At 39.8% G+C, this 12,722-nt stretch overlaps 1 protein-coding gene across 2 annotated transcripts in view; it reads right to left on the minus strand.

The window, feature by feature from the left end:
* Positions 1 to 1,654: 1,654 nt before the first annotated feature.
* The window catches only part of retreg1 (reticulophagy regulator 1), a 164,093-nt gene continuing 153,025 nt past the window's right edge, over positions 1,655 to 12,722 (minus strand). For both annotated transcript variants that reach the window (XM_078240806.1, XM_078240797.1), the window contains exons 8-9: positions 9,180 to 9,303; positions 1,655 to 6,159 (exon numbers count right to left, since the gene is read on the minus strand). In XM_078240806.1, coding sequence (XP_078096932.1) covers positions 5,651 to 6,159; positions 9,180 to 9,303 — 633 coding nt within the window. In that variant the 3' untranslated portion in view covers positions 1,655 to 5,650. The remainder of the gene's footprint in view (positions 6,160 to 9,179; positions 9,304 to 12,722) is intronic.

Genomic DNA, 12,722 nt, shown 5'->3' on the forward strand with positions numbered 1-12,722 from the left:
CTGGCAGACATATTTAAAATGTCAGTATTCACGGGGGAGGTGCCGGATGATTGGAGGGTGGCTCATGTTGTTCCGTTGTTTAAAAAAGGTTCCAAAGGAAATCCGGGAAATTATCGGCCAGTAAGTTCGACGTCGGTGGTGGGCAAGTTATTGGAAGGTGTGATAAGGGATAGGATCTACAAATATTTGGATAGACAGGGACTTATTAGGGAGAGTCAACATGGCTTTGTGCGTGGTAGGTCATGTTTGACCAATCTATTAGAGTTTTTCGAGGAGGTTACCAGGAAAGTGGATGAAGGGAAGGCGGTGGATGTTGTCTACCTGGATTTCAGCAAGGCCTTTGACAAGGTCCCTCATGGGAGGTTAGTTAGGAAGGTTCAGTCGCTGGGTATACATGGGGAGGTAGTAAATTGGATAAGACACTGGCTCAATGGAAGAAGCCAGAGAGTGGTTGTGGAGGATTGCTTCTCTGAGTGGAGGCCTGTGACTAGTGGTGTGCCGCAGGGATCGGTGTTGGGTCCATTGTTGTTTGTCATCTATATCAATGATCTGGATGATAATGTGGTAAATTAGATCAGCAAGTTTGCTGATGATACAAAGATTGGAGGTGTAGTGGACAGTGAGGAAGGTTTTCAAAGCTTGCAGAGGGATTTGGACCGACTAGAAAAATGGGCTGAAAAATGGCAAATGGAATTTAACGCAGGCAAGTGTGAGATATTGCACTTTGGAAGGACAAACCAAAGAAGAACATACAGGGTAAATGGTAGGACTCTGAAGAGTGCAGTTGAACAGAGGGATCTGGGAATACAGGTACAGAGTTCCCTAAAAGTGACGTCACAGGTGGATAGGGTCGTAAAGAGTGCCTTTGGTACATTGGCCTTTATAAATCGGAGTATCGAGTATAAAAGTTGGAGTGTTATGGTAAGGTTATATAAGGCATTGGTGAGGCCGCATTTGGAGTATTGTGTACAGTTTTGGTCACCTAGTTACAGGAAGGATGTAAATAAGATTGAAAGAGTGCAGAGAAGGTTCACAAGGATGTTGCCGGGACTTGAGAAGCTGAGTTACAGAGAGAGATTGAATAGGTTGGGACTTTATTCCCTGGAGCGTAGAAGATTGAGGGGAGATTTGATAGAGGTGTATAAGATTTTGATGTGTATAGATAGAGTGAATGCAAGCAGGCTTTTTCCGCTGAGGCTAGGGGAGAAAAAAACCAGAGGGCATGGGTTAAGGGTGAAAGGAGAAAAGTTTAAAGGGAATATTAGGGGGGGCTTCTTCACGCAGAGAGTGGTGGGAGTGTGGAATGAGCTGCCGGATAAAGTGGTAAATTCGGGGTCACTTTTAACATTTAAGAAAAACTTGGACGGGTTCATGGATGAGACGGGTGTGGAGGGATATGGTCCAAGTGCAGGTCAGTGGGACTAGGCATAAAATGGTTCGGCACAGACAAGAAGAGCCAAAAGGCCTGTTTCTGAGCTGTAATTTTCTATGGTTCTAAACCCAAACCTCAAAATTTTCTGTCCACTGCTCCAAATGCATGGTTCAATAAATATCGGGCCATTGTATTTACAAAAAAAAACTAATTCACTATGCTATATCCATTGATTAAACTGAAGACATGAAACTGGACTGAAAAAATGAGAATGGCAGAAAATGAGAATCAAAATTTGTTATTTATAGTTACATACACAAGACAATACATTTCTACCATTTTATTTTCCTTAGCCAAGAATTTGTATATCAATAAAGAGTGCAAACGGTTCAAAAATAATTATGCAATTCTCATTGTACAACTGACACTTATAGCACGACACTGGTTAAATGGAGATGGTAATGTACATAAAGTGCCTTTTGTTGAATAGAGCATAGTCATCAATCACAGAAAAAGAAACAAATCAACATTATTAGACCAGCTTTAATTATCAAATCTTATTACCATAATGGGCATGTATTTGCCACTGAAATTCTTTAGATCCTATTATTTAATAAAGTGCTGCAGATGAGAATTTTTCATATTTTGATGAAATATCTTAAGACATTTTGTGATGAGCTCTGTTTCTGGTTATCATTCCTTTCTCCTGGGAAAAGTTACTGGTTTACATGTGGTTTGATTGACAGAAAGTGCATTTTCAGAAATAATATACATAAAGTGCAAAACTATACTTATTTCAAATGAGTGTCAAAATCTTAGTCCCAAGCATCCATATTTAAAAGGCTAAAGATTCCACCTTTTTACAAATTCTACATAAAATGACATTTAACAAATTAACAAAGCCTATGACTAATGATTTATACACTCTTAAATGAACTAGTGGATGCTCAATTGCTACGTTTATAGTTGAATAAACATGTTCTCAAATAAGAGGAAATTGAATAATGTTTTATTTTAAAACTGGTTGCCAGTTTAGTGGCAAAAGAAATCCAACAATTTAAATTGTAACCAGAAATAGATTTCACAATACTGCCCAAAGGATTGGCCTAACTTGAACTTCAAACAATCCAAAACATCTAAACAAGAGCACAAAAATGGCCCTAAATTAGCACTGGAGGATGGTTAAATGCATAATAATACCCTGCAGTGTTGATAAATGCAGTATGAAGGAAGGGTTCATAAAGGAAGAGACATTAAATGTTCATGAGATAACAAATCTTACATTGTACTGTGATTTGAGAGTTAAAATTGGTAGGACTTGTCACCAAATCTGTATAAAGTATACCACTTCACTGGTGCAGGCTAAACCCCAGGTTTCTGAACTGATACAATGTTTGATAACTTGTGCACTGCCCCCATTTTGTACTCTTGACAATAGTTGTTAAGCTGTGTTTAAATTAATTAGTAGCAAAAGTTTAAACATTAACTCAAGCTTGAAAAGTCTATATATGTGTAATATGAATACAAGTACTGAAAATAGAAATCTTGTGTTAACAGTAACCTCATTACTTGAATATTGCATAGTCACAGTTACTAAATACCACCATAAATAAGCTGGGCTAGTGAAAGAATCAAAATATACGACTGTAAAAAAAAGTTATCAATAATCATTTGAGCCTGCGTCCCAACTCTGAAAATATTTAAGCCTAGAAATTAGGGTGATATTAAAAGAAATGTTAATTCATATAACACCCATCCACAGCATGTTCCAAAATGTTTCACAGGAACTACACTCATAAAATTTAGCCACTTAGTTCTTGGCAAAAGCACCAACCTATATGCTTGGGTATAGCAAGTCCCACAGATAGAAATGAAATAAAGGACTAATGATTCTATTTCGGTGTTGAATTTGTGGTTACCAGACCTCAGCTATTGCCTTTCAATGTCCACTTGGAAAGTCGGACTTGGAGCCCCAGTTTAACATATCATTTGAAAAATGGTAGGTCTGATCATGCAGTATGCCCTCAATACTGCAATGAAATGCCATCCTAAATGTGCTCGAGTCCCTGAAGTCATATATGAGATTTAATGTGTCCACATTCCATTTTATCTGCTCATTTCTTTAAAGGGGTGGTAACCTTTTCATGACAGAACCAGCAACTGCCAAACGCTATACTCTTTTTTGAAAGCATTATCTCCATATCTTGCTATGTGAATAAGGCTGGAAATTTTTGAAATGGGGCAGTCTTGATGTTGACACTTTATCTCAAGTTTCAAATCACTTTGCTTCAAATACTCCAGTTTAAAAAAAAACCCTCCACTGCAGACCAATTGTCAACTTAAAGGCCAGCGACTCAGATCTCTAGTTGCAAATCTAAATTATCCAATTAAATACTCAGAATGACAAATCAAATTGAAATGTTTACCTTCTAAAGGAAAGTTCTTAAACCATAGACTTTATGTACCTATTTGGTATTTGATAAATTGACCAGAATCAACAATGACATCTTCCTTAAAATAGAACCAATGTAATTAATACAAAATTTCACTTGTTCATAGTTAAATAGTTTTATCCAAAATATTAAATGTATCACCAAGTGCATAATTTTAGTCAACACAAGTCAATATAATAATAAAACCAACCTGCTGAATTACGTTTTTTAGTTTATCTTTTCATGGCATTCAAAGAAAGGCTAGTTTTGATGACTTTTGGAATTACAGAATTGTGCCTTGCCTCAAGTTCAGTTGAAAAATTTACCAATAGATTATGCAAGATTAGTCAACAGGTTAATTCCTATTCAAATAACTTTACAGGGATTATAGAAATGCAAGTTACGCTTCTGTACTAGGTCACTGAAGATCTATTAATTAATTGGTCTTATCTGATAGATTTTCTTGCTGTTCTATTTTAGTACAAGATGTAACAGGGAAAATGTGTGCTGTTGTCTAAAATTCTAAAAGATTTTTTTAAAAGTACGTGTTTAAATTTTAAGTATTCTCTAAGACGCTGCTTAAAGTGGGATTAACCAGGGTGGAAGAAAGATACTACTATTTTAGTTATGGTTCATGTATGTCCTTGACACACAATAGAATCATAGAAACCTCGAGTGTAGGAGGACGACATTCAGCCCATCGACCTGCATAGATAACAATTCCACCTCGACCCTATCCTCATAACTGCACGAATCCTCCTGACACGAAGGGGCAAGTTAGCACGACCATTAACCCGCACATCTTTGGAGGAACATTATTAAGTACAGACACCATAACATTTTCAATAAGTGTGAATTAGCTACAAATTTCAGAACATTATGCAATCCATCCACCAAATAATTAACACAGCAGCTAGATTGGTTGCTGTGGGTTTCACTGATCTACAAATTGTAATTTTGTTCCAACCACAAAATAAGTCTGCCTAATTATTTTCAGAGTCAGGCCCATTATCTAATGCAACAATGTGATGTGTTTAAAAAGAATATTTTTTCAAGTGATGAAAACCAAATCAAAAAATATAAAACCAAATTTAATTTGTAATGTGATTAAAACAAAGTTTTGTGTTTCTTTTCATCTTTGAATCTGCAGTTCAATAAGGCAGAAAGTGCAGTGAAGATTGGTTTTATGTATTTAAAGCAGTACAAGCATGGATTAATAATCTCAATTGTGAAACATGTCTCTGCTAGGCTTTCTTTGAACATTATATTTGAACACATGAATAAAAGATGCTTCAAAGAGGATTAGATTTTATAAAATATCTAAAATACTGCAAATATTTTCAAAATGGGTACTTTACTTCCTTAGCAGTCCAATTTGCTGCAAGGTCTAGGGAGAAGCTGATTACTGATTGTCAGTTTCTGCGCACAAGTCTTTAAAACATGTTTGTTAAACATCTGACTTTCAGATTTGGCAATACATGTCAGTCAAAACATTTTAAAGCTAATCGTTAACAACTCAGATTAACAAGACAGAATTAGTTTCCATGCTGTTATTTCAAGGCATAAAGATTATAGTCAGACAACACACACACAATAGGTGGCCCATTATACCAAATAACACAAATCAAATCCGTTCCTTCAATCACTAGATTATTAAACGCTGAAAGGTGCAGTTCTATTTCACTCTTTTTCATTATTTCTTTGCTGCACTTAGTTCGATATTCACAAGATCATATTTGAGGTTTGGCTCTTTTTTTGGGAACAACTGTAGTAAATAAGCTTTTGCTTGTGTTTGTTTTGTTGTTCACGTGGTCTGTATGTTTATTCTCCAGCCCTGAAAGAAGGCTTAATGACCTCCCAATAGGTTTGACAGAAAGCCTGACTTGCCCTCTTTGGCTTTTTGACTTGCTGCTTGGCCCTGATCCAGTCCTAATTCACTCTCAATTTGTTCCAACTCAGACTCATCAAGCAACTCAAAGTCATCGGCCTCTTCGGTGTCAGTCTCTTCACTCAAGTTAAGCTGTGGTAGCATGGTCGGGTTGCTTTCTAGGGCCTGCAACTGGCCTTTCACAGCAGATGACACTGCAGCAGCAATGACATCAGTTGCCATAGTGCTGATCAGGTTGAAGCTCTGTTCATTTGACAAATTTAGGGCAAGTCCAGTAATAGCAGTTCCTATGCTTATGCCTTCCTGATGTGAATCTGCTTCATTAGGTTCTAGGGTGGGAATTGGAGGTGTAGGGATGCCGATGCTCGAGTCATCATCATCATCTATTGTTCCCTTATTATCAATTGAAGGGAATTCTGGAAGATCTCTGGCAAATGCTTCCTCATGATCACTTGGACGATCTAGGTCTGAATTAAAGATTAAAACATGGGAGAATAAAAAAATGACACTAATATCATTGAACTATTTGCAGGCAATTAAGGATTGACACATGCTGGCCTTGCCAATAATGCTCACATTCCCTGAAAGAGTAAAAAAAAACATTTTATCACTTTGTTTTTGAAACTTGCTTTAAGCACAGAAAATCAAGTTTAAAACTTAATCAACAAAAAGACTATGAAAACAATGAATAACCATTTGAAATTAAATAATGGAAAAGAGCTAATGGCCTGAATTTTACCCTCGAGGTGCATCTGAAAAGTCAGTGTGGGTGGGAGCAGATGTGAAACCTGCTCCCACCTGAGATTGTGTTATTAACACATCTGCCAGATGGGTCTCTGTATAGGTGTGGGAGGAATGTGTCAGATGCCAGGTCCAATGAGCACCCAGCGGGGCTGTTTAAAACCAAAGGATGCAGCTCCCTGAAGGCTGCCAGGAGTTTTGGGGAAGCTGAGGGTGCTGTGTGACATGGCAGCAATGACTGTACTGCTGTCCAGCAATGTCATCAGAAGGCCATGTAAGATGCAGGGAGGAGGCAAGTCATTCAGATGAGTGCCTGTCTGTTCTTGTGCAGGAAATCAGTGCCAAGCACTAGATCCTGATGGCAAGAGAAGGGCACCGCATCTGACTAAGGAGACCTGGGCTGAGGTAGCAGCTGTTCCATGGGCACTAGCTTCAGTGCTGCAAAAAATTCAACAATTTTTTGTGGTCTACAAGGGTAAGTGCAGAGATGGCATAGATCTGTGTGGAGATGGCATAGCTCAGTGCGGAGAGGTGTAGTCAGGTGTACATTCCCCCTCTGCGCTCAGTGGTCTGAGTGTACATACCAACTGACACTGAAGCCTGCCCTGCCAAGGCTGGACTGTCAGCACATTAGGCTGCAGTGCATTGGAGGTGGAGGTGTGCCACAGTGAAGTGACCTACTTAATGTCTGTGTGGGGAAGAAGCATCTCGAATGGCCTTCAAGTAAGATGGAACACTAATGAGCCTTTCTATTTCTGTAAGGAGAAGACAAGTCACAATAATATAGAGTGCCGCCGAACTGGTGGTGGCGTCCCCAGTTTGTTGGTTCTGGCTCAGAGCAAGAGTTATATCCTGGATTTGGATTGTCAACATCCAACTCGCTGCTCCGGTCGTGGTGAGATGCCGGTCTGGATGAAGACACGTACATTGGTTACAGATGCATGTGCCACAGGTAAGGGAGAGTTCATGGGCCTCTCTTATCATCTCTGCACTGCCTCAGCATTTACTGGATGCTACGGGACTTGATGGTTTGAGTTATAAGGAAAGGCTGGATAGAGTGGGACTTCTTTCCCTGGAGCATGGGAGGCTTAGGGGTGATCTTATAGAGGTCTATAAAATAATGAGGGAAATAGATAAGGTAGTCAACAACTTTCCCTAAAGGTAGGGGAGTCTAAAACTAGAGAACAGAGGTTTAAGGTGAGAGGGGAGAGATACAAAAGAGTCCAGAGGAGCAATTTCTTTCACACAGAGGGTGTTAAGTGTCTGGAACAAGCTGCCGGAGGTAGAAGATGTCTTTTAAAAAGCATTTAGACAGTTACATGGGTAAGATGTATATAGAGGGATATGGGCCAAACGTGGGCAATTGGTACTTGCTTAGTGGTGAAAAAGGGACAGATTGGCAAATTGGGCCAAAGGGCCTGTTTCCATGCTATAAACTTCTATAATACCTAGCATGGATAGTAACAATGACACTTATCAGACAGCATATTCTGTATGTCCAGTGGGATGCATGGGAATATTTGGCAGAGATCCATGAAGTTCTGTGTGTCATTGCTTCCATCATTGAGAAGTTCAATTGAAGACTGAGCACTGCATTGACTCTGAGCACTGAATGCGCAGTCTTCTCTACTGAGAGAGTGGCAATTCTCAGAAAGGCTGCTTCAGGGACAGATGTCACACTCAAACTTGCAAGCCAGAACACCAGCTGTGACCTATGGAGGTCACTGCCAGTGTGAGAGATGGATGAGACACCCCAACACCAATCATCGGCACCTTCCCAACTTCTCCCCCGCCCTGACCATGTCTCGCTCCCCCAGAGGCTATACATACCTTTATGACCTTGGGGAAACCCCCACAACAGGGTCACGTCTAAGTGGACCAGTTGTAAATGGCACCAACATGATGTCACGCCAATGCATGCTGAACATCCGGAGAAGGGGCAAGTCGTAGAGAGAGTGGTCACTAATGACATGCAATTAGTATTACAATGAGCTTTCTGTGGTCCTGTGGCATGTTTCACGCTACTCCGCAGGCAACGGGCCAGTAAGATTAGAACTCGGAAACTCGCCAGCGTGAATCGTGCTCTCCAGATTTTGAGCACGCATTGCCACACCTGCAGGTGGAGGTGTGGGCTCAAAATCCATTCTCCCTCCTCCGGGAGAAGAGGAGAATATCTAATTCTAAGAAGGGAATTTATTAAAGGGATTTCTCTTAGATGGGGTTTTTTTTTTTTACCCACAGTGAATGATGGACTGTAGCTAAAATTACCATGATTTAAAACATTTGTACTTCCTTAGGATTTAACTTTGTAAGCAAATATCTAGAATAACCCTCTACCAAGTGACCAGCCTTCCTTAGGATTCAACAAGCACTGGAAGGTTAAATAGCCAACTTGCCAATATACAATTCCATTGTGTCACTAGTCACAATAATTCTCCAGCAACAGGTTGATTTGGTCCAGCCAATTAACTCAGATATTGTCGAGTGGTCACGCATATGCACAATTGTGAACTTAGCGTTCCCAAGACACTTGTGTTCCTAACATCTGCTAACCATTAAATAAGCATGTTTTTGCTCCCCCGTTTTAAAATTTCCAGCAAATTCCCTTAGAAAATATCTCCAAAGGCAAAATACTTCCCCAAAATTTGTGGCACTCCCTCTTTGGAATATTTGCAAAAAATCATAAGGTGTATGAAAAATTATTTCTTATTTGTATATCTTCAATGATAGCAAAAGTTCACCATACCATCCGAGGCATCTGTCTGTGGGGTATGACCTCCTGACAAGTTGAAGGTTCCATTTTCTGTCCATGTTTCTGAAGGTTCAGTATCAGAAATAGATAGTTCTTTGCCAGCTCCTGAGCTGCTTATCTATAGAAGAAGAAAGGTAGAAATACCAGAACATAACAAGGTTACATATTCACATCTCCTCGGTCTAGATCATCTCTTGTGTGCTATCCCAGCCTAGCTAATTGGTTTTAAAGCTGTTCTCACTTTGAAACTGCCTGTTGGCTTTTCCCCGTCATCCTATGTCACAGAAGCCAACATTGTACCCGATGCTTCTCTACCGCAGGTTTGATTATCATTCCCAAGTTCAATTAGTGTGACCACTCAGCTATTCCCCTGAACTCTCTTCTCTCTTGCAAAGGTCCCCTGAAAATACTTCTCATTCATTGTGCTTTGAATTCCCTTTTTATTTTCACTTTTCCCTCTTGCTTGGAGTTCATTTTCTTCTTCTGTCCACCTTTCTGTATGTGAAGAGTAATGTAAAATTTAAGTTGTTGGTGTTCTGTACAATGTACAGCTACAGCTGAACAAATGAAGAATGGAGTATTGTAATAGGAAAACGCTCTTGTAATTCTTTTTACAATTTAAATCTACAATTTTGTACAACATTGACAAACTCTTAATACTTTAATACCAATTCTGTATTGAATCCAATAAAACATGATAGGGTTCATAGAATCCCTACAGTGCAGAAGGAGGCCATTCGGCCCATTGAGTCTTCGACAGCATTCCACCCACGCCCTATCATTGTAACCCCACATATTTACCCCACTAATCCCCCCTAACCTACACATCTTGGAACACTAACGGGCAATTTAGCATGGCCAATCCACCTAATCCACACATCTTTGGCCTGAGGGGGGAAACCGGAGCACCCGGAAGAAACCCACACAGTCACAGGGAGAATGTGCAAACTACACAGCCAGTCACCCAAAGTCGGAATTGAACCCAGGTCCCAGGCACTGTGGGACAACAGTGGTAATAACCACTTTGCTACTGTGCTGCCCTTAAAATAACCCTGAAACAATTTTTAGTAAATATGCTAGTATGAGTCAAAGAGTCAATATGCAACTGAGGGAAGCTATTCGGACCATCAACTCTCTCACTCTCAACCCCACACTGTAACCCCAAAGCCCTGCAAGTTTATTTCCCTCAAGCGCCCATCCAATATCCTTTTAAATCATTGGAAATCTCTGCTTCTACCACCCTCATTGGTACAAAGTTTCAGATCATTAACTTCCTCATGCTGGTAAAACTTCTCTGCCTTTCTCAAGGGCTTCTCCCAGGCTTCCCAAAGTGTGGTGACCAGAACTGGATCCAACACTCCAGTTGTGGCTAAACAGAACTTTGAGGTTTGTTATAGCTTCCCTGCTTTTGTACTCAATACCTTAATGAAGTCCAAGATCCCATATGTTTTGCCAACAAATCTCTCAATATGTTCTGCCAGCTTCAAATATCCATGCACTTGAACTCTCTGGTGTCCCTGCACACTTTTAAGTCTATATTTCCTCTCCCCATCCCTACTGCCAAATGCATCACTTCATTATTCTCGGAATTAAATTTCATCTGTCACTTGTCAGTTCATTTTTCTAGTCTATCTGTTCATTGGCATCAACCCTATTGCCTGCTACACCTACAATCATCATAATGAACGGTGGAGTAGGCTTAACAGATCGTATGTTCTTCTCGTGCACCTATGTCTTCTGCTCCCATGTACAAGTTCGCTATCATTTACAAATTTTGAAATTTTACTCTGTGGGTGGTATCTTACATCCACATCCAAGGAGTTTGTGATGGAGGGCTCATGTAATGGAGCAGGAGGTTGGTGGCTGGGCAACATTATGTATTCATGCCCCCCTCCCCGATTAAGTCCATGGATATATATATATATATATATATACACACACACACACACGTGCGTGTGTGCCTTGCTCACCAACCTCCCATCTGATTCTATCACAAACTCATTTTGCTTTTAAACAAACTGACCCTCCTTTCAATAAGCTCTATTTTGGTTAATTAGCCTTTTATCTAGTACTTTGTTAAATGATTTCTTAAAATGCCTATAGGCAACATCCACTATATGCCCTTCATTGTAATTGTTAAACACCACAAGTTTTCATTCAAGTTTCAAATCCCAGGTTCACAATTTTAAATTTGGTTGAGGTACCAGAGGCTGTCACCATTCATGGAACTATGTAACATAAAGCATCCATTCTTTCAGGAAAGATAAAAAGTCAAAGGGAGGAAAATTTGAGGAGAAAAAATAATTGAAACATCACAATTACACACGATTTTCAAAGTGGTAGTGTGGCACTGAAGCAATGTAAACAAAATCTTTAATGATACTTTGGCTGTCTTTTCAATATGCCGTTACTCCTTCATAGCAGGCCAATGAGATCTTCACAATGCACTAATTATATTTAGCAATTATGTAGTAATGAAATGTAGCCCTTATAATTTAATGAATGATGTTCACAGATCAGGCATTTTACCATCCTGACCTGAATATCTATGTGCTACAACATTCTAGGATAAAACAGCATTCTTGATTGGCATCCATTGACCACCTTAAACATGGACTCCCTCCAACATGGGCACACAGTATCAGCAGTGAGTACTCACTCTTTAGAAATATTGTGAATACATTATAGAAGATATTCACGAAAATTGTTCCAATCATAAGGAACTTAATTTAGATGGATGGATTGGAGAAGCTGGGCTGTTCTCCTTGGAGAAACGAGGGCTGAGAGGGGATTTGAGAGATACGTATAAAATCATGAGGGTCAGGGCAGAGTAGATAGGGCAAAATTGTTCCCATTGGTGAAATTATCAAGAATTGGAGGACACTGATTGACTATGATTGCCAAAAGAAGTAACGGTGAAAAGTTTTATTGCACAGTGAATAGTTAGGATCTGCAATGCACTGATCAAGGGTCGTGGAGGCAGATTTGATCATAGCTTTCAAAAGAGGACTGGATCATGAAGAGGAAGGGGAGTGACACAAGGTGAATTGAAGAGCAAAGAGCGATACAAACTGTCTTCTTTGTGTTCTGTAACCATTATCTATAAGATTCACTGCAATGACTCGTCAAGCCTCCTTCAACAGCACCTTTCAAACCCACAATCTCTACCACCTAGACGGACAAGGGCATCAGATACATGGGAACACCACTACCTAAAAGTTCCAATCCAGGCCACACACCATCCTGACCTGAAACCAAATCACTGTTCCTTCACTATTACTGGGTCAAGAACCTGGAACTTCCTAATGGCACTATGGGATCAGCATTTGAACAAAACAGAAGCTGCAATATTTTACTAACCAGCGACTGTAGAGATAGTCATAGAGGTTTACAGCATGGAAACAGGCCCTTCAGCCCAACTTGTCCATGCTGCTTTTTAAAACCCCTAAAGCTAGTCCCAATTGCCCTCATTTGGCCCATATCCCTCTATACCTGTCTTACCCAGGTAACTGTCTAAATGCTTTTTAAAAGACAAAA

This window comes from Mustelus asterias, chromosome 2 (genome assembly GCF_964213995.1).
Source record: "Mustelus asterias chromosome 2, sMusAst1.hap1.1, whole genome shotgun sequence".
NCBI classification, from domain to species: domain Eukaryota; kingdom Metazoa; phylum Chordata; class Chondrichthyes; order Carcharhiniformes; family Triakidae; genus Mustelus; species Mustelus asterias.